Source organism: Pinus tabuliformis, chromosome 4_1 (genome assembly GCF_031772625.1).
Source record: "Pinus tabuliformis cultivar Carrire ecotype Pingquan chromosome 4_1, CPIR1, whole genome shotgun sequence".
Classification (NCBI taxonomy): domain Eukaryota; kingdom Viridiplantae; phylum Streptophyta; class Pinopsida; order Pinales; family Pinaceae; genus Pinus; species Pinus tabuliformis.
This window is the reverse complement of record NC_142303.1, coordinates 922789032-922811668: the sequence shown is the minus strand read 5'-3', so window position 1 is coordinate 922811668 and position 22637 is coordinate 922789032. Positions and strand designations below refer to the sequence as shown.

The 22637-nt window shown below is 40.0% G+C and overlaps 1 protein-coding gene across 7 annotated transcripts in view; it reads right to left on the bottom strand.

Annotated features, from left to right (window-relative positions):
* LOC149179173 (dual specificity protein phosphatase 1-like) overlaps positions 1-22637 on the bottom strand; it is a 232150-nt gene that overhangs the window by 144551 nt on the left and 64962 nt on the right. For 6 of the 7 annotated variants that reach the window (XM_089420550.1, XM_089420547.1, XM_089420546.1 and 3 more), the window contains one exon: positions 6403-6523. The exons of the other annotated variant lie outside the window; for it this stretch is intronic. In XM_089420550.1, coding sequence (XP_089276676.1) covers positions 6403-6523 — 121 coding nt within the window. The remainder of the gene's footprint in view (positions 1-6402; positions 6524-22637) is intronic. 7 annotated transcript variants of the gene reach the window in all.

Genomic DNA, 22637 nt, shown 5'->3' with positions numbered 1-22637 from the left:
GTGATTTCTATTGCTCTATTGAAGAAGTTAATGGTTGAAATTTTTCATGTATAATTGCTTAATGAATGGAATGTGCTAAATAAGTCTCATTGTATCATTGGAAGTAGCTATCAGTGTGAAAAATTGCACTAGTCTTGATTGAACTAGTAAATCAACAGAAACACCTAATAGGATTATTGACATAATCATCCCAAATACAAGTGAGGTAACTTGTTTACATGTCCTAATCTAGTTAGACAATTTAAGGTGAGTTTTGTGTGAAGTATTCATGTGCCCCGAACTTTAGATATGGTCCACTATGATGCATTAATGGTTACTGTCTCTAATGATTGTTGATTTCACTTGATCTTAAGAAGATGTTGTCAAGTGGCATTATCACAGTAGTAGAGACCGCTTAATAGTTGGTCGTGATCCCTTTCAGCATCAATCCAGAGGAAGTTGTACCCCATCCAGAGAGTAGTCCTGACCTTGATGATGCAACGTTGCCCCTCCAATGATGAGCGTTGGACTATGAGATGATTCTACATGGTATTTGACTCTCATGAGTACCCCTAGATCAATGTTGCAGGAAGCGTCCCCCCCCAGCAGTTCTAAGGCCCGAAACGCGTCCTGTGCGGATGCGTCCAGGAAGCGTCCCCCCAGCGGTTCTAAGGCCCGAAGCGCATCCTGTGCGGATGCGTCCAGGAAGCGTCCCCAGAAGCGCGCTTCCACCTGTTTTGGATGCTTCCTAGACGCTTCCTGGACACTTCCACCTGTTTTGGACGCTTCCACCTATTTGGGATGTTTGTTTTGAGTATAAATGCAAAAAAATATAAATATATATATAGCAGACGCTTCGCTTCCTAGATTTTTGGAAAATGACGCTTCCGCGTCCCCGCTTCCAAAAAATGTCCCCGCTTCGTGCAACATTGCCCTAGATGATAAGACATTGAGCCATTGAGGTTAGGCATTGGACTTATTGATGATGTGCCCAGATGGACCTAGGATGCCCCAGGCTAGCCTTGACACTATTTGATGGGTGTTGCTTGTTCCAAAGCCCAGATGATGGTAAGTTATCCTTGAGATGACATGAGAGGGCTCGCACATCACCTTTGCACCCCAACGCTTGAGCATGATGGTGCCACATCACTCCTTTTGCCCACAATTGTGATGACGTCATGGTTATGGAGGCACTTTTGGAGGCAACACTCCAGAGGTTCATCTAGAGAGCAGTTTTGACCTTGATGATGCAATGTTGCCCCTCCAAAGATGAGTGTTGGGCTATGAGATGATTCGTTAAAATTGGCAACTAGGGCCAAACTCCATGTGGGTCTACTTATTTATGGCAACTGATATTTTTCTTGGATTCCTCTCATCGAGAGGTGTAGGATTGATCTAAAGATCATCCGATTCCGACATGTATTCATGGGGATATGAATTTATTTGTGTTATGGGACAATTCATCAAGGTCGGCCAGCAACCAAATTGCCCCCATCTATCCTCAATGTGTTACTATAAAAGGAGGTGGCTTGCAAGTCATTTGATACACACACACACACCTCTTGTGATATCTTCCTCTCCACTTGTCTTTGGGTTTTGGTGGGAGGAGAGATCCTAAGAGTCTACGTTGCCCTAATATGGTAGAAGCCTAACGTTGTCATGAAGGACGGCCCTTATGGTGGAGTCTAAGAAAGGCTCTACGCTGTCCTAAATGAGACCTTCCTACACAGCAAGAAGAAGCCTAATGTTGCCCTAACGCTGCCCTATATTGCAGTCTAGAAGAAGTCCTAAACATGGAAGAAAAAGGGTCCTCTTGAAGATCCTACAGCAAGCCCTAATCGCAATCATAATGGAGAATCCTTAACGTTGTTATAGTCTTGGAATCACAGTTGGGAGAGGATAAAACGCAGACCCTAAGACGTTGTCCTTAAAAGACCCTAAATGTTGTCCTAGAAGAGACATCTAGACGCTGAGTTTGGAGGGTCATATTATGCCATAGCCGCAAAGAATAGGAGGGTTAATGATTGTGTAAAGGAGGACTAAAGACAGGCCCTAACACTGTCATAAAAGTGAACCTAAACACTATCATGGAGATAGCCCTATCACAGTGATAGAATAAGGCTTAACACGGGCATGAATAAAGGCACCCATATGCAGTCCTAAGGAGAGGTCTACTCACTGTTACAAGAGACTCTCACACGCAGCAAAGGGAAGACCCAAATCCGCACCACAGGTTAGTCTCATGGTGATCAATGCATGACAAAAGGACGCAAGGAGGTTTGTGCTTGTATCATTCTCGGCACACCTGTGTAGTCTTTAGATGGACGGAGCAGTAAAGTGGCATTGTATTAACATGAATGACATAGTCACAATTTTTATGATAAGAGCTTTATCTCACAGTATATGGATCTGCCTCCTTGCTATATTAATATGTATATCAATGATACAACAGGTCTCGGTATATATAAATATGTGTATCCGTGCTCCTTCGTGGTTTGTGTGTAATGAGAGGAAATAGTATCACATGCATTGGTGATGTTTTGAAGTCACTCTCTTCAGCGTTGCTATGTGCTAGGTTGCAAGCCATAGCACCATAGCTAAGACCACCTTGGGACTGTTGTCTTAGAATTGTTTGGAGTTTGTTTAGATCAGCTATTCAGCACAGTGTTGGGTGCAGCTTAGATGGATGCAGCATTGACAATGAATGCAGCACACTGTTGGATGCAGCATGGTTAATGCAGCACACTGTTGGGTGTAGCTTAGTGATCATGAATGGTGCAGCATAGTGAAACATGGTGTAATGAAGTACAACACAATGATGGGAGCAACTCAGTGATGGGTGAAGCATGGTCAAGCACATGGGTGCAGCATGGTGCAGCATAGTGATGATTAGTGCAGCATGATGAGATGCAGCATAGGTGATGGGTGCAGCATGATGATGGGGTGCAACTCTGTGATTGGTTCAGCATGGTGATGGAATCACCTGAGTTTAGATCTGCTCCCTCATGTGTTATCTTCTTAGTGAAGATCTCTGCTCTTATTTTGTCAAGTCAAAATGTTGACTTCTGTTGTATATGTATTATCTCTCTCTCCGCTGAACTATTGAAGAACATAAGAAGAATTGATCAAGGGTTTCCCCACATTGGAGTTTGTCCCTGGCTGGCGCCACCTCTTGTGTCCTCTTGTCTTGGCTTGTCTTCTGCGATTTATGTTTATGTTCTATCTGCATTTTACTATCATGCTAAATGTGATTGCTAATCTGGAATTGATATTGAGCTAATATGGAAAATTGAAGTAAATTTGCTCTCAGCATAGAACATACCTAAAATTAACATAATTCCACATGCTACTTGACTCTCATGAGTACCCCTATATGCTCAAATGTTGAGCCCTTAAGGTCAGGCATTGGACTTATTGATGATCTGCCTAGATGGACTCAAGACGCCCTCAGGCTGGCCTTCACACTATTTGATAGGCATTGCTTGTTCTAGAGCCCAAATGATGGTTGGTTATCCTTGCGATGACATGGGAGGGCTTGCACATCACCTTTGTACCCCAATGCTTGAAAATTGTGGTTCCAGAACACTCCTTTTTCCCCTAGAAGGGTGGTGTTGACCATGCACATGTCAACAATCCAATAAGCAAGGTATAAAGCAATAGACTAAAAGTTTCAAGTCAGTGTCATCATTGTAATCCCAAATTCTGGTTTATATCGTAAAAATGATTCTAGTATGACTATTAAGCCATGTAACAACACCTAGGTAAGACTATGATTCTTCTCAAAGGGTTTCACTCTAGCGAGTTTTTTAACCTCCCCAATTATCTATGTTTGTGAACACAGATAATTGGCAAAGTTTTTCTCCCAGATATACCCCAAAGCTAGGGTGGAGCTCATTGACAAGGTCTTAAGTGAGTCCTAATGTTAATTGAGTCTATGTATTTTTCATACTAGATCATGTGCCTTGTCAAAGAAATTGGTTGAGTGTCAAGTGGTCTATGTGTATGTGTATTTCCCCTTCTAAGGGTTGAATTATTATTTTGATGTAAAAGTGTGTTTAGAAATATTTTTGGTGAATGGTTCCTCATAATTAGAACATCGTTACCAAAATATTTTAGATACACTTAGACGGTGGAAAAATAATCAATCCCCTCTCGAGTCTTTTTTATTTTAATTTCTGGCAAAAATAAAAATAAAATTAGCCAGAAATTATCTAAAATAAAATGAAGGGAAATTAATTACCCCCCAAGAGGAAAATTCATCAAAAAATTATTTGAGACTATTTTCAAAGGAAATAATTTAAGCCAAAAATTAAATGCCTCATTTCCAACGTAGAAGGACCCAGTCCAAAAATTCATTGGACCCAGAAGATCATCTTCTCCAGCAAATCGAATGTTTGGGCCAAGCAGATAATTATTTTGCACATGTAATGAAAATTCTATTTTTGGAGGGCCTCCATGATCCAGAAGTCAAATTTTGACCCCTCTAGCACATTGAACAAGGAAGGTCAAAACTTTTTGGAGATTTGTGCCAACCAATCAAGGGATAGAAATTTTCCTTCCAAGATCAAGCCATGGATTGATGCAACTAGCTGTTATTTCCACTTGGAGGGGTTATTCCCTCTCATTTTTTCTATATAAGGAAGCTCTCAAGCTCCTCATTGTAACTTCAACTGTGTTGAAAATCTTTTGTACTGAGCTAAGCTCTACTGGAATTTCTGCATTAATAAAAAGTCTTTGGGGTTTCAATTCAAGGTGTATTCTCGCTTGATGATTCATGGTATGTGTTGAATTTATTTTTATGCTCTAATTGTTTTAACTGAAGATTATTGTTACATCGTCAGTTGTTGGATTATCTATTAGCACAAGTATCTTGCTTTAGTTACTAGATTAGAGTAAGCACATTGAACCTAACAAATCTAGCAGGTATCTCTAGGTCTCGAGATTTCTTGTGTGAATAGAGCTCCTCTGGAACTAATAATCTATCTTATGTGTAGAGATCTTCATAAATATAGCCCTTGGGTGTGACCCAAGTACATGGACTTCAAAGTGATAGCATCTTGTTTGAACTGTGAGCTTATCTAAAGATTTATTGTGCAAAATTTGGATTGGTACATCAAAATACGAATTATTTCTATCACTTGTTTTCAATATCTATTTGGGCCTAAGAGATTTGTTTGCTAAATAGAGCTTATTTTCAATTGTGAATAGTGTAAATAGTTTGTAAAATATTTTGTAAATTATTCTAACCCTTGTATATTATTTTTCTCATTTGTAAATAATAGTTTTGGGGTTTTGAATTTAGAATTACCTAGATCTTGTGGCTCAGCTCTATTTATTTGACTTGCAAGTGTCGTTAGCTCAAAATTTCAAAGACAAATCTAAAGAAAGAGCTTCAAGACCCTCACCTAGTTGGTGGCTGCAAGGGGCTGCTGGCTGCCGGCTGAGGACCATCTTGGAGATAAAAAAATCTCCTATGGATATCACCCACAAAATGGTGGGTAACACCCCCCACAGTCTGCAGTTAGGAGACAGCATAAACGGAGAGGGCAGGGATCAAAGTGACTGCCCCTACCCTGAGCGTTGTCGCAATTCTGTGTACAATCTGAGTGACAACATGTGACATAGGGCACAATTGTGATGACATCATGGTTTTGGAGGCACTTTTGGATGCATAACCATGTGCTTTGAGCTTCCCTTGGAGTATGGAGCACTCATGATCCATGTTTTCACTTGCTTGTGGTATACTGAGCATTTATGGAGGATGATGCCATAGTGGAGGACATTATTTCCCACTTGTGTGGCCTATTTTGGCATTTATTGTTATGCTTTTAAGCTATATATTGAGGTTGGCTTGTGACCTCACACTTGTTGAACACTTAAGAAACTTGTTTTAGAGCTTTGCTTGTGAAATTATAAAAATAAGGCATGTTAGACCTCATATAAATAAAGGTAGCCTTACTTCTTGTTCTTCGGGAAGAGTAACTGTTTGGGATCTTTGCTGTATTTCTGAGCAATTAAAAAAAAAATAGGACTTTTTGTGTGATATCAGTCAAGCATGTAATGCTCATAGTATACTCCCCTTCCACTCCTGCAATTTAATCAATGGACATTAACATGAAAGAAAAAAAATTAAACAATAAAATCTGTAGATTAACATTTTAATTTACAAATGCCATAATAGAATCAAGGATTTCAAGTCCCTATAATTCCAACAGAGGAGAATGTAGCACATTTAGCAGAATGCAAAGATCTCAATTAAAAATTACATTAATAAAGAGGGTTTGTAATCCTAATGATATGATAAACACAAGTTCAAGTATCACTTGTCAAAAGGCAAGCCCTACAAAGTTTACAGTGAAGATTATTTGTCCCACCGTTTCAGTTTCCTTATAAATTTACAGAAAACAGCAAGCAGATGCCTACCTTCTTGATCTTCCAGCAAAGCAATGGACCAATACACCACCTCCCTCCCTCTTAGCTTCATCAATGAAAGAGAAACATTCCTCAAAATGCTGCACTAGATTTGTATCCACACTGTCAAGTACTGAACACCATGAAGTCATTTCCCATCAGCTTATGGTAGCCAGAACTAATTTAGGGATAGCTTCACATTCTATTATCTAGATTGTACGAATAATCAAAACTTAATATCAGCAATTAATGGGTGCATAGTTGGGAGTGCCAAAAGCTAACTTTCCACAAAGAATGTTAATCATTTATGGGAAAACCAGAAGTTGTTCTAGATTTCTGACATTCATTTATATATATATCAATTCAATTTCTCTTGACAATGAAATTAGCCATCAAACAACTTTTAATACTCTTGGCAGTTATAGACATAAATATGTAGAGAATCTACCTATATATGAATGCACATTTTCCAGGTACAATGAAAATTTGAAACAGATAATGTGCACTTAATTTTTGAAGAATTCAATAAAGGTTCTAAAACCATCATTAGGTAATTGGGGTGAGGCTTATATAAATTTCTCTTGTTGAAATATAAATTTCTAACAAATTCAGTAAAACACATTTTCCTCCATCATCAGAGGGACTAACACATGTTTGACAAGCCAAATTGGTTTAAATCTAACTCACCGGTTCTTGAATTTTACCTTACAGGTTCAAAATTCGTTGATCTTCAACCAAAAAGTCAAATTCAGGAAAGTTTGGCTCATGAATTTGGCAATTCTATCACAGATTCTCCATTCTTTTCAAGTTGCATTGTGTTCTCCAGTTCTTAGCTTATTTCCTCATTCATATGGCATATCTCTCTAAACTACCACAGCAGGTGACATCTGCGGTGACTTCAATCATTCCCAAACAGACAACACTAGACTCCTTTCCTTCCAGGCTCCAGCAGCCTGCTAACTCTGGCCTATGCATTCCTGACTTCACTCGTTCCCAAACAGACAACACTAGACTCCTTTCCTCCCAGGCTCCAGCAACCTGCTAACTCTGGCCTATGCATTCCTTTCCCTCCCAATGACCTGCTAACTCTCACGTGCGCATTCCATGTACTGCTTTGCCTATCAACAATAGAGAGTGATCAGTCTGTAAGAATGTAACTGTGTCATTTGCTGCGCATTCATTTCCCTACAAACCACGGAAGTGCCTTAGGATTATTGTTTAGATAGCAGCAATAGGTTATAAATTTAAAAAATATAATCTATAAGTACATAGGTTATAGGATATATATTATATATTTTATATGATATGTTAATATATTATATAATATAATTTGCATTTGGAAAATATATATAAGGAAAAACCTAATGGTGGCTATTGTTGTCCAAATCTCATTGAGAAAAATAAATTTGAACCAAATTTCATCCTTGCTGAATTCAAACTCAAACCCAAACCATGTGACTTAGGCTTAAATGGATCTTAATAGAATACAAAAAAGTCGAGGCTAGCTACATCCACAAACCAATGTGCAGGACTCTGGTATGGAGGTTTGCAAAGACACATAAGAGGTCAAAGAAGAGTGCGGAGGGGGTTTACCCTATCCCCAGCCATGCTTGACCTTTCAACTACGCTTCCTTCTCTCCCTAAGGAAAGTTGAGATAAGCAGTACCAATTTGCAATTTTAAAAAATAAATCCTGTTTGAGATAACCACATAAGCTACATTTTTCATTTATGTGGACAGGAAACTATGTTCATAAAAATGTTGATGAATACAATAGCCATAACAGTTATTTATGTTAGGAAGTTCATACGCATCAAGAGTTTTCTTGATAAAGCAAGGAAACTCCTTAGATACCCTTTCCAACCCATACAAAGATATTTTATTTCTTGTGCAATATCATGGTTCACTTTAGGGTTGAATCTAATCAAAAATATAAGTAAAATGATCAATGCAAGATGTCCAAAATATGATGTTTCTCTACAATTCATAATATAGGATAAGTTTATTAATGTCCAAAAAATGATGGCAAATATTTCAACGAGTGCTAAGTACTTCAGCACCGATACTAAGAGGGAGTGCAAGGGTTGCTCCTATAAAAGGAAAAAATAGATCTGATCTAAGATACGAAGCTCAAGCCCAAATACAAGCACTACCATAGACCATGGTCCTAGAAGAATGCCTTGAATAAGGGTGCAAAGGAAGGAGACTCAATACTTCTTAAACTTTAGATTGCATCCACAACTAAAGGGTTAGGGTTCAGCATCATTTCATCATGCTAGGCCAATTATAGGTACATCCAAGTTTTCACAGTGATCAGATCTTGCTAAACAATAGGTTTAGAAGAACTTGCTAATTTAGTACTTCTCCTATATTATAGGATCCATAGTTTGGCTTGCATGTCAGAAATTACTACATATTATTGATCCTTGCAAGCTCATAAATATGTTGAGACTCATTCGAGTGACATGCAAGCAGTTTCATGACACTTATTTTCAGCAGTTAGGATCTCAGGGCTTGCATATTGATTCAAAGCACATAATTGGGTTTCTGGCAAAAAGATGACTCTATTGACACTATTTTCAGTGACATGTGAAACATTGCTATTTTTAGCAGTGTCTACTTTTAGACATGTCATGTATAGTAAGTGCCACCGTAGCTATTATCTTCATATTCCAAGTTTCCTATTTCTCAGGAGACGCACTGCTATATTTGGCGCATCTATTTTTATAGAGGTGTAATGTCATGGTTACAATGAAAAGTGGTGAATGTTGGTTTCCAGTTTTGGGGAGAGGATGTGTGGTTGGATTTCAAGTCGATCACCAATAGGAGGCAGTAAAGCAATGTGACATTTCGCATTTCTTGATGGCTTAGTGCACTTGTCATGGATCAGTGCAGTTCAGTTTAGTGGAATCCTAAAAAATATCAAGATTGCTGAACCTTGGATGGGAAGTGAAATTTTATTTTCTCCATATGGCATCCGATGAGGTTGGCAGCCTTCTCAAACATATTGAAACAATTAATGATAACATAAAAAATTGCATTCATTATTCATGGAATTTACAAATTTCATCAAGGGGGAGGATGCCCTAGTTGTTGAAGAATCTAGGGCAATTAGATGTAGTAGGATTCTTCTAGACTTGATAACAATTTGTGAAGCACTTTTACAATTTATCTTGTTAGCTTAATCTTCTTCTCTTCTTATTAATGCATGTGTATTTACTTCATCAAACTGCTACCAAAAACACAAGAAACAAGAACACAAGATGTTGGCTCTCTGCCAAGGCAAAACCTCTCTCTCTTAGAGAGGAAAACCCTTCGTAAATTTCTCTTATTGAAGCTTCTATTGATCAATGTCAAACCCTAGACCCTTGACAAGAACATCCTCCAAGCATAAGTCAAGTCCTTCCTCCTTCCTGCACTTTATTTCCCTGGCACTTCGTCCTCCTCCTTCCGGCACTTCATTCTTCTTTCAACTTGTTGATAGTCCTTAGTACACTAGCTCTAGAAGAGACTCCAATCTTTGATCCTTAGTGAGATCCTTCACCAAGAGGATACCTTCTTTCTCTTGACCCAATCGAGCTTCTTCTTGATGTATAGTGCAGACTTGATATAGTAGTACTGCAGCCCTAGTTTCTCGCACGTGTGGGAGGTTTCCCTTATGCTTTTAGCTCCTTTCTCCTTCACTTGAGAGACCCTCTTCTTCGCTTGAGTAGGAGGCCTTATAGGCCTAAGTTACTAGCCCAAACAAGGAGGAATATGTAACTGTGATCTTGCTGCTGTTATATCCGCAGACTGCCCTTCTTTTCTCGCACGTGTGACTGCATTTCTTCCTTAGAACAGCCCTATAAACTTCGGTTTGTGTCTCTCCTTCTTCGCTACACTAGAGGCTCCTTGTACTTCGACTTTCTTCACCCTTTCTCGGTCTTTCTTCTTCGCTGATTTCAGAGGTAGATTGCCTTTTATTTGGAGTGGACAGCCTCTATATATAGAGGATTGTCCCTCCTTTAGGCCGACTTGACTTTTCTTGCTTCGGAATTGCTTCTTTGATGATGTCATTGCATGGAGAGGACTTGAATTTGCTTGGAGGGATATCTTTTGACTCTTATACAAATATATACATGGTGTAACATGCCCTTAAGGGTCTTCAACATTTTCTTTTGACTCTTTGACTTACCTATAGCACTTTGACATGTGCTAGACCTATTTCAATGAGCAACAAACTCATTGATAAATATAACAAAAATAATATTTCTTTTCTTGAACAAATACAAATATCAAAAGTACATTTATGAAGACCGAACCTAGTTACATTTTCTTCAACACTCCCTCTTAACTAGGGAGGTATTCATAGATCATTACAAGGTGTTTGGCTATTTTTCAATCTTGAAGAATTCAAATAAGAGAAATCGGATTGGCAATCCATCTGTTATAGCATCATAGTAACCAACATTATTCATAGCAAGGCCTTGACTAACAGCTCTATCTCTCATAAGATCAAAGCACAATGTTGGCGAGACCAATGACTTTATAGACACCTTAGTCAGTGTCTCTCAAGGTACATACACACCCGGGTGTTCACTGAATATGACCTTCTAGGACTATTCTTATCTTGGGTTCCTAACCCTCAAAGAATATCAATCCTCTTGCCTACTCTTGTCTTGGATGCCCTACACATCCTCAAAGAGTATCGGATGACAGATTATTACCCAATACTCCCATTCTTTCTTCCCAATTGAAGACAAGAATGTTGTGTCTATCTCTTCCTCTTAATTGAGGAAGACATGCCCAAGTTTCCTCTGACAAGTTACTTGCCCAAGATCCTTTGTAATTGGGAACTTGTTAGAACTCCCTCTTAGCTAGGGACTTGTCCATTCATCAACAACTTCTTCTTCGTGGGTCCTTCAGCGGCTTGATCTCCTTATTTCTTTTGATGTCATGGAGTCTTTGTTTGAACTTCTTCTTGGTAGGGAACTAGCCATCGATCACTTTCCTTCCTGGCTTGTCATGTCATTGCTCCTTCATGGAAGGTGGCCTTCTTAATGTATGGCAGGTTCTTTCGTCATCTGGCTACTCCTTTGTCATCTGGCTATGCTTCAGAATACTTATCACATAGATGCTTAGTTGTACTTGCTTGTTCCCATACTTCGATTTAGCAGCCCTTCATTACTTCATCCTGATATTGCTTCAACATCAAATAGTGCTTTTGTTGGATGGCTTCTTCATCATGACATCTTTGTAGATTTGAATTAGTTATCCACATCTTAATATTTCCAAGGCCTTCGTCCTTTGATCTTTTTCTTCCTTTGTCAGAGTTGTCATGCCTTCTTTTGGGAGATGTCTTTAATGGATCTTGTCAGATAGTGATTCTTTGTGACCATGGTGTTCTTCACATGTTTGATCTCTTTCTTTATTTGCTTCTTCTTGGATTGATTAGTTAACCACTTTATACTCCTTATGGGAGCACTTCTTTATGTTGACCTTCATTGCAATGTAGTACATGCTTTCGAGCATGTCATTGGTGAAAGAGATCCTTTTATACTTGATCATGCTTTTAGAACTATTCCCATGCAATAATATATGTATGATGACATGACTTAAACTTTGATGCATACATACCTCATCTTGATTCTACTTTGATCATCTTGGCTTCATTTGATGGTTCTCCTTGATTGACGTATCCTTTCTTGCTTCATCTTTTCTTGCCTGCATATCATCCTTTCTTGAGTCCCAGGGACTCCCAATGAGACATTTGCTCTTATTTATGAACCTTCTATTGAAGATTCTATAAGAGGATCTTGAAGACCCTTATCCTGCAAATGTTTCTTCCTTTTGATGATAGCGGCCTTCTAAGAGTTTTAATCGTGATCAATTATTCTTTCATTGTGGATGAGGTCCTATAATAGGTATGCTCCTTCTACATGAATATTTTGAGCTATATCTACACCATGCTCCTATATTCTAGAAGATATCTTTAACCATGCATTCTATTCTATTTCTACATGCTCCTATACTACTAAAAACTTTGAAAGAAGGCTTTAAGTAAAGAGGTTGACTTAGTCATAGTAGAGATCTGGAGGATCTTCCTTCTTCTGCTTCTTGTCTTCTTCTTTCACTTCTTGGGTTACATGAGCTTCTTCCCTTTTTTTCTTGTTGTTGTTGTCCTTCTTAAGTTTAGGACAATCCCTTTTATAGTGTCCATATTCTTGGCATCTAAAGCATTGGAATTTGGACATATCTCTATTGCTTGTTCTTCATGGACCAAATTTGCCAAATTTTCCCTTTCTCTTGGTTATGGTAGCAAATGCTTGCTCCTTTGATCCCACATCATCCTTGGCTTTGAGTCTAGTTTCCTCTATCTTGTATAGAGACCATAGTTCACTTAGTGGGGTAGCTTCCTTCTTGGCACATATGCTTGATGTGAAGTTGCCCCAATCCTCAAGTAGAGCATTGAGTGTTGATTTGTGGTAGCATCGGATGTGCTCTAGCCATGAAAATTGGTGGAGAGGCTAAGGCACATGAGATCTCCAAGACACAGAAATGGTTTGGGGAAATTCCACCCAGTTGGAGAGATATTAAAATAATTAATATTTTTAATGGGGTTCCTATGTCTAAACTTAGGAAAATTAAAATATTAATGGGTGAGAATGTTCTAAATGACATGGATCAAGCCAAATCTAATCTTAGTCGTTGATTAAAGACTTAATCTTGGTCGTTGAAGACTCAACAGGAAAAGTATAAGAGGAGGCTTAAGTGTCAGTTGGAGATACACCAAGATTGATTAGTCAGTTTGATTTTCTGAAGCGAGGTTTGTTGAGAAAATTCGAACAAGTGATCTGTTGCAGCGAGGGGCAGTGAGTACATAGCAGAGAGGTAGAGATAGTCCCTGAGGGTCAGCGCAGTGAATAAAGAGGCTGACGCAGAGGCAGCAGGAACCATGCTGAGGCAACTAAAGACTATGCAGAGGTTGAGGGGCCTGCGTGGGTGACACAGAAGGCCAGAGAGCTGACGCAAAGAGGCAGAAGGCTGATGTAGAGGGTTCTAGAGCTACGCTGAGGCTCGCATGGCTGATGCAGAGCCTTGGAGAAGCGCCGGAAGGATTTTCGTGGGGCAGACTTGCTGAATATCTGTCTCCGAGAAGAGGTATTACTGTCTTGTAAAAATCTTTGTTCGGTGAGCCAGTTTGGCACCCTAGTTGTACTTAAGAAATCTGCATAATAATAAAACCCTCATAACTACTACACTAGTTTTCCCGCATTGGGTTTTTCCGGGAACAATTGTCCAAAAACAACAGTGTCCCTTGTGTGTTTGTCTAGTATTTCAATTGTTGATCCGTATATGAGTTAAGGTTGCATTTGTGTTTATTTTCGGTATTTATATGTATAAATAACTTGTTAATGGAATAAACAAGTAGGTGAAATAAACCAGATAATACAGTAGGAATTTTTAACGTGTCAGACTTGGCAATTTCAACATGGTATCAGAGGGTTGCAAATCATAGGACTGAAGGCATCAGCGATATCGGAAATTTGCAGCAGTAGCAGTTGTCCCAAGAGACAGAGATGCTCCTATGCAGAAGGCAGCAGAGAAGAAGTGACGCAGAGGGCTTGTGTCATCATTTCGAGCCAAAGAGAGGGCCAGTGCAGAGGCAGAGAGAGGTAGAAGAAGCTCACGAAGAGCCACGTCATCCTACTCAGCTAGGTAGGCTTGACACAGTTGGCTATAGGAGTGATTCAACCTTTGTCGGGATTGCGCAAAGTTGGAAGGCTTCGTTTCTTTAGTTGTTGGGGCCTAGGGAGCTGTAAGCAGATTGTGGTTAGGAAGCTGGTGGTGTGTTGGTTTTGTCAAAGAAGAACAGTACCTAATGAGACAAAAACAAGGTAGAGGGAGTCACTACCTTGACGGATTTCTAGCCAAGAAATCCAAATCCGAGTTGCAGTTGCAAGGAGGATTGAATAGGAGCGGTTTGACATTTGGCAAGAAGATTTCAAGCAGGGAAATCAAGACTTAGAGGGAGATTTCTAGGAGGGAAGTTGAAACTCAAAGGAAGTCCAGAAGAGGGGTGAAAATGGCAGTGAACGGACTAAGGGATCAGAACAAGTTGGACGAGGCTTCCAACTTTGTCATTTGGAGGGTCAAAATCCTGGCAGTCCTGGATCGACATCGCATCAAGGGCTTCGCCTTGAAAACCGTGGCTATCCCAGTCGACCTAGCTGATAATGAGAAGTATGAGGATGCAATGGCGAGGGAAAAGTGCATAATCCTTGACAGGGTCAAGGATCATGTCATACCACATATTGCTGAAAAGAACAAAACAAAGGAGATGTGGGATACTTTGACGACCTTGTATTATTGCACTTCCGTGCAGCGGAAGATGCTATTGGAGAATCAGTTGTGGTCATATCAGATAAAGACACGGGATCAGATAGATCTATTCCAGCTCAGATTGTAGGAGATTCGTGACCAACTTACTTCCATAGGGCTACGCCGAATCAGGAGTTCATGGTGAGGACCGCCCTGAATGTAGTCTCTAAGGAGTGGGAGACACTTGTCCAAGGCATTTTGGGCAGAGCTACTCTTCCAGGATGGGAAGAGATGTGGGCAGCTCTTCGCCAAGAAGAGATCAGACGGTTGACCAAGGCGAGGAGTAGTGGTAAGGGAGGTCGAATCAAGAAAGAGGAGGAGAAGGATGCAACTCTAGCATCTACGGGACAACAGGGGAAGAGGAAGAAGGATATCTCCAAGGTGAAGTGCTTCCATTGTGGGGAGTTGGGACATTATGCATCCCAATGTCCCAGGAAGAAGAACAAAGGAGAGGTTTTCGACTCCAAGGTAACTCTGGCTAAGGCAGAGAAAGAAGTAGAGACTGATGACGATTGTGCCATGAGTGCTCATGCACCTCTAGAGAAGAGGTGGGGAGACATCGAGTTGTAGTCAGGAGGAATACATACTAAGGGCAGGATCTTTGAGGTGCCCAAACTCTTGGATCATATTCGGCTACGGGAGCCCTTAATGATAGTAGCAGGATGACAGATGTCAGGTAGAAGCAAAGATGCGATGGAGCGAGAAGGCAGTGCTAGAGTGCAGAGGTTTGTAGCAGCGCAATGGAGGTTGCAGCGGTGCAAGAGGCACAGAGGTGTTCGCAACAGCGCAGAGGCAACAGAGGGAGCACGAGATAGCAGCATAGGTAGCTTCAACATCAGGAGGCTTCTAGACTGACAAGGATGTCATAATTTGGGTAGATCAATTACTTACTTCTCGGTAACTGGGTTGCAACGCAGTAGTTAGCAATGGCAGTGCTAGGGGCAGCATGGGCAACATGTTGAGAGGGAGTTGCAGTACAGATGTCGCAATGGCAGTAGCAGTGTCATGGGCAGCAGTACAGGAAGCAACAGTGCAAAGGATGTGAGGCAACAGGCCAAGCATCAGCACAGGTACCGATGCGGAAGATCAGTGTCATGTTTCAGTGGTGGAGCATTACTAGAGCACATTCCTCAATAAGAAGGAGTGTTGATTTGTGGTAGCATCAGATGTGCTTTAGCCATGAAAATTGGTGGAGAGGCTAAGGCACATGAAGTCTCCAAGACCCAAAAATAGTTTGGGGAAATTCCACACAGTTGGAGAGATATTAAAATAATTAATATTTTTAATGGAGTTCCTAAGTCTAAACTTAGGAAAATTAAAATATTAACGGGTATTAATATAAAAATGGGTGAGAATGTTCTAAATGAAATGGATCAAGCCAAATCTAATCTTAGTCATTGATTAGGGACTTAATCTCAGTCGTTGAAGACTCAACAGGAAAGGTATAAGAAGAGGCTTGAGGGTCAATTGGAGATACACCGAGATTGATCAGTCAGTTAATTTTTTCGAGCGGTGTTTGCTGAGAAAATTCGAACAAGTGATCTGTTGCAGCGACGGGCAGTGAGTACATAGCAGAGAGGCAGAGATAGTGCCTAAGGGTCAGCGCAGTGACTAAAGAGGCTGACGCAGAGGCAACAGGAGCCACGCAGAGGCAACTAGAAACTGCGTAGAGGCTGAGGGGCCTGCGTGGGTGATGCAGAAGGCCAGAGGGTTGACGCAGAGAGGCAAAACGCTGACGGAAAGGGTTCTAGAGCTACGTTGAGGCTAGCAGGGCTGACGCAGAGCCTTGAAGAAGCACCGGAATGATTTTCGTGGGGAAGACTTGCTGAATATCTATCTCCGAGAAGAGGTATTACTGTCGTGTAAAAATCTCTGTTGGTAAGCCAATTTGGCACCCTAGTTGTACTCAAGAAATCTGCATAATAATAAAACCCTTAGAACTGTTGCACCGGTTTTCCTGCATTGGGTTTTTCCGGGGACGATTGTCCAAAAATAACGGTGTCCCTTATGTGTTTGTCTAGTATTTCAGTTGTTGATCTGTATATGAGTTAAGGCTGCATTTGTGTTTATTTTCAGTATTTATATGTAAAAATAACTTGTTAATGGAATAAACAAGTAGGTGAAATAAACCAGATAATGCAGTAGGAATTTCTGACATGTCAGACTTAGAAATTTCAACATTGAATACGAAAGTTGTCATTTCTCTGTCAGACATGACTTCTCCTAGCTCTTGAAGTTGATCCCTCATCTCGGAGATCTTCATGAAGTAGGGAGTTATATTCCTTCCTTTGATATCTTCATTTTGTACAAATCATTTCGTAGAGATATCACTTCTCCTGATGTGCTTATTGAGAATAGCTCTATTAGTTTATCATAGATTCCTTTTGATGTTTCAAATTTGGAGACATAAGGAATGAGAGAATCTTTGATGGATTCTATTAGGATCCTTTGAGCTCTTGTCTCATCCTTATTGTACTTGGCTAAGGCTTGAGTTTGTTCCTTAGCAGGGATAGTGATATTCCCTTTGATGTGGTCTAGAAGTTCATTCTCTTTGAGAAGTAAATCAGTCCTCTTCTTCCATGCAAGGAAGTTAGTGGTCCCAACCAATTTGTTGTTTTCCTTGCAAAAAGACATTGAGGTATATTCAGGAAGGGACATATACTTACTTGATAGAGTTTGAGATGTAGTGGACCTGCTTTCTTCTTGAAGACTTGATGGCTTGCCTTCCTTAGATCTTGATGCTCTTCAAGTTGCTTTCTCCAAATGGACTTGCTTGATGATGAGATTTGCTTGATGACTTGACTTGTAGTGCTTTTCCTTTTGAAGATGGTGTAGCTTGATGTAGGTCCCTCTTTGATTTGCTCTTCTTGTAGGTGCCTTTATACAAGGCTTTTCTTCTTGCTTTGTAGTCTTCCTTGATGAATAGTAGATGGTAGATCTTCTTGTCCTTGATGTGATTGAGACTTCTTGGCTTGATGCTTCAACCTTATAGTTGTTTTTGAGATCTTCTTCCTTGATGAGTCACCTTATGAGTGTTCTTGAGATGCCCTTTCCTTGATGCGTCACCTTAGCTCCAATACCATATTCTAGAATCTAGGGCAATTAAATATATCATATAGTAGGATTCTTCTAGACTTTATAACAATTTGTGAGGCACTTTTACAATTTATCTTGTTAGCTTAATCTTCTTCTCTTCTTATTAATGCATGTGTGTTTACTTCATCAAACTGCTACCACAAACACAAGAAACAAGAACACAAGATGTTGGCTCTCTGCCAGGGCAAAACCTCTCCCTCTTAGAAAGGAAAACCCTTTTGTAATTTTCTTTTATTGAAGGTTCTATTGATCAATGCCAAACCCTAGACCCTTTAAAAGAATATCCTCAAAGCATAAGTCAAGTCCTTCCTCCTTCCTGCACTTTGTTTCCCTAGCACTTTGTCCTTCTCCTTCCAACACTTTGTTCCCCGACACTTCGTCCTCCTTCCGGCACTTCGTTCTTCTTTCAACTTGTTGATAGTCCTTAGTACACTAGCTCTAGAAGAGACTCCAATCTTTGTTCCTTAGTGAGATCCTTCACCAAGAGGATACCTTCTTTCTCTTGACCCAATTGAGCTTCTTCTTGATGTATAGTGCAGACTTGATATAGTAGTACTGCAGCCCTAGTTTCTCGCATGTGTGGGAGGTTTCCCTTATGCTTTTAGCTCCTTTCTCCTTCACTTGAGAGACCCTATTCTTCGCTTGAGTAGGAGGCCTTATAGGCCTAAGTTACTAGTCCAAACAAAGAGGAATAGGTAACTGTGACCTTGCTTCTGTTATATCCGCAGACTGCCCTTCTTTTCTCGCATGTATGATTGTGTTTCTTCCTTAGAACAGCCCTATAAACTTCGGTTTGTGTCTCTTCTTTGCTGCACTAGAGGCTCCTTGTACTTCGACTTTCTTCACCCTTTCTTGGTCTTTCTTCTTCACTGATTTCAGAGGTAGATTTCCTTTTAGTTGGAGGAGTGGACAGCCTCTATATATAGAGGACTGTCCCTCCTTTTGTCCGACTTAAAGCCAACTTCAGGACTGTAGGCTGACTCCACTTTTCTTGCTTCGGAATTGATCCTTTGATGATGTCGTTGCATGGAGAGGACTTGACTTTGCTTGGAGGGATATCTTTTGACTCTTCTACAAACATATACATGGTGTAACATGCCCTTAAGGGTCTTCAACATTTTCTTTTGACTCTTTGACTTACCTATAGCACTTTGACATGTGCTAGACCTATTTCAATGAGCAAGAAACTCATTGATAAATATAACAAAAATAATATTTCTTTTCTTGAATAAATACAAATATCAAAAGTACATTTATGAAAACCGAACCTAGTTACAATTTCTTCAACACTAGTTGAGACGGTTCCAACCTAGTTTCCATAATTTTAATTTCAGACAGCAGTTGAGTGCACCTTGTTGGAGATTTCTATAGCCTATGAATGCATTATCATAGCCAAACGGCATTTGGATGAAGCAGGGCACCTTGAGAGAGCCTATTATAGGCCTGAGTTTGTGGTTATTGTTAGAAAACAGCACTCTAATTCCAGCAGATTGATGTTTAGGAGGTAAACAGCAGTAGCATCTACTAAGAGAGTGCTGAAATGACAGTTTTAAACAGAGTAGGGTGAAGTAACTAAATATAACAGAGATAACTTGGAGTTAGAGCACTATAGCAGCATTTTCCCAGCAGATGTTTTGAACGGACAGCACTATGATATCAATATTTTAGGTATACTAGAATCCCAAGGCCACTGTGGCAGGAATGGGGATGGAGTTTAAACTACCCCCTTCAACAATATGACTCACAGAGGTTATATTCCATTTTTCATCAACGTCATGCTTTGGCCCTTATCCTCAATGCACATTCGAAGTCCACAAATCTTGAAGACAGGTGAGTTCACCAACTACATAGTGTGTGGTATAGCTAACACTCTTACAAGTTGTGGCCTTTTGCACAGCTAGTTATTTATCATGGGCTCCTCTCCAAGGCCAAGTTGGAAAAAGTGCACTTTCTAATGGTCTATGTCCTCTTTGCCAGTGCTCTAACTCAGTGAAGCAAATGTTCCAGGATTGTCTCTTGCAACAAATTGTTGGAAGTACATTTAGAATCATTATTAAATTCTACTCTACAAAAGGATTCATTGGCGGCAACTCTACTTGGTGATTGCAGCTATTTGGTTTGCTCTTGCTTCATTGGTATTTGGTCAATTCTTTGTCTACTTTCGATACCATGTGGATGGATGAGGTATGTACACAACTGTTGGCCAAAGGTTTTCTTTTCTCATTAAAGATTCCGAGTCTTTAGATGCAACAGCATATTCTAATTTTCTTTCCAATTTAGTAGTGCTAACGAAGAGGATATAAAGTCAATTGGATCTAAGTCCAAATGATTGGGAAGAGTCTTATCCTCCCCACCCAAGATCAGTTCTTGCAAGTGACATGTTAAGCTCTTAATGAGGATATTGTTGTATCAGCTTTGAGCCCTATTAACCACACAAGTGGGTAACACCTAGGAGAAAAAAATACTCCTATTCTAATTAGCTTATCAGCCAGCAGCCCTATGATGATCTACAAATAGCTAGCCTCAAAGGTCCTCCATCCATGCTGCAGCCAGTGCATTATGACATCTAGCCTACTCATCAGATGAAGGTGGGTCATCCATTGTAAGGTTCACTAACCATTTTTGTAGTCAAGTGCTTCCATTTAATGTTTAAGGGCATTCTAGTATAGATCATAGGTTGAATTGGATAATAGACCACTTTTGGTTGTATTCTTGTTTGCATGCTTCACTTTGGTGTTTATACTCTGCCCCTAATTCAATATGACCTTCCTTCAGGCCTTTCTTTCCACTATCCAGGAGGGACACAAATAAAAGGCACTAATTGATGTTGCATATCCATGGTAATCCATAGTTAACACTTTCCATCTATCTCCTGTATCAACATCCCATCTTGAGGTTGATTGTTGATTGTGGTCGGCATTGGTTCCCTGATTTCCTCATTCTTGAGTAGGGACCTAAAAACTTTACCCTAAGATGTTGATGCTGCAAAAGGAAAAGGAGCATCGGCAATAATGATAAAATGCAAAAAATTGGCTAGGATATAATAAAGAATGTGGACAAAAACCTAGCTAGAGCTCTACCCTCCCCATTAGCCCTCACCCAATTCCTGGCTATAGCATGAGCAATCAAAATAAAAAGAACTTTGAATATACCAACCTGATGAACAATAAATCGCTTCATCCTTAAGGGGTGAATGATGCATAAATAAGAGTTTGTAACCCAAGCTATGCAAGAAAAATAAATCTATAAAGAAAAAGGTGCACAAGAGGGGTGGTAAAAATAGGTCGAGGAAAGGGATAACTTAGGTCCCATGGTTGCATCCTCCATGAAGTAAACCCCACCACACCACTAACCACTTGCACCTATTGATTGATGTGTTGGCGTAGGAATCATTCCTCCCCTTAGGAACCCTCCCATATCTAAGCATGGTAATTCTTGAAACTCACAAAAATAGAACACTGATTTAGGATTAACGTGAGATGCATATTATTAAATGAATGTACATATAAAATTTCAATACATATTTTCCCGACCTTTGGTTTCATATTCCAAGAGTTCTTTTGGACTTCTCATGAATGTGTCAAATTCACATAACCCCAAAGGATTATATTTCCAACATTCCCCCCTTGATCCAAATGGATGTATATGAATCCAAGAAGAGAACTGAAATACAAAGGTGGATAGCAGCCAATGGTTGGATGTGCTCTCTGAAATGGTGGTTTAACGAAGACCACAAACCAAATGAGGTAGTAGAAGTCGAAGTCTTCTACCGGTGGTGCTTTAAGGTTGACCAACTTCAGAACTTATATTGAAGCAATTCCTAGAACAATTTTGAATCTGGCTAGAAGTTGAAGTCTTCTATAAAGTGGAAATGCTCCCTGATGATGGTTTAAAAATGAGCTAAAATTTATGAAATGGGTTAGATGAAGCCGAACTCTTTTACTAGTGGTGTTTTAAGGCTACCCACCAACCAAATCATGCTCATGGAACATGAGTTTGTCTCTAGCTACAGCTCTGACTCTGGCACTAGCTAACTTTGGCTCTAGGCTCTAGTTCAAGATGTGGCTCAAGCTCACTTGATATGACTTAAAGATAGTGGTTGACTAACAGTTCCCCCCTATCTAATACAAGGTGAGATTCTGGAGAAGATAAAGATATCTCTACTGCAAGACGTGTCAACACTCAAGAATGAACGTATGACCGATACATCTTCTTGGTTGTTGAAGACCATCGCCAAGAATTGATCCATCCAAGGTGAATCTTTGCTCTCGCAGGAGTCTTGTGTTTGGAACATTACTCTGAATGATGAGTATGTTTTCCATAATGCTCATAAGGGAAAAGATCAAAAAACTAATCTTTCACATGACCAACACAATCACAATGTTGGCATCTATGAATTTGAAGTGATTGTGGAAGAAGAGCAAGAGAATATGTGTTGCCCTGAAGAAACCCAACATTCAGAAATTGTATTGGTTTGGAGTAGTTTGGGATGTGAAAGGTCACTTCTTTTTCGTATCCAAGACTAGTTTTGTGCTTGTTGTTAATAACTTCTTCCCAAGGTCCGATGATAGGCTTAGGAAGTGCAGGCAGAATCTTTGCATCTTCATGTGAATCTGCTCCTCGAGTGGACTCACTGATCTGATCAAGTCTCGGCCGCTAATGGGAATCAACCTCAAACAATGAATTGTTCTAAACAAACACCTGCTCAGAATGTTGATTCCATTGTTGTAATCCACCTTGTTGGAACTGTGACTCACGCTGAAGAAACTCAATCTTCTCTTGTACAGCTTG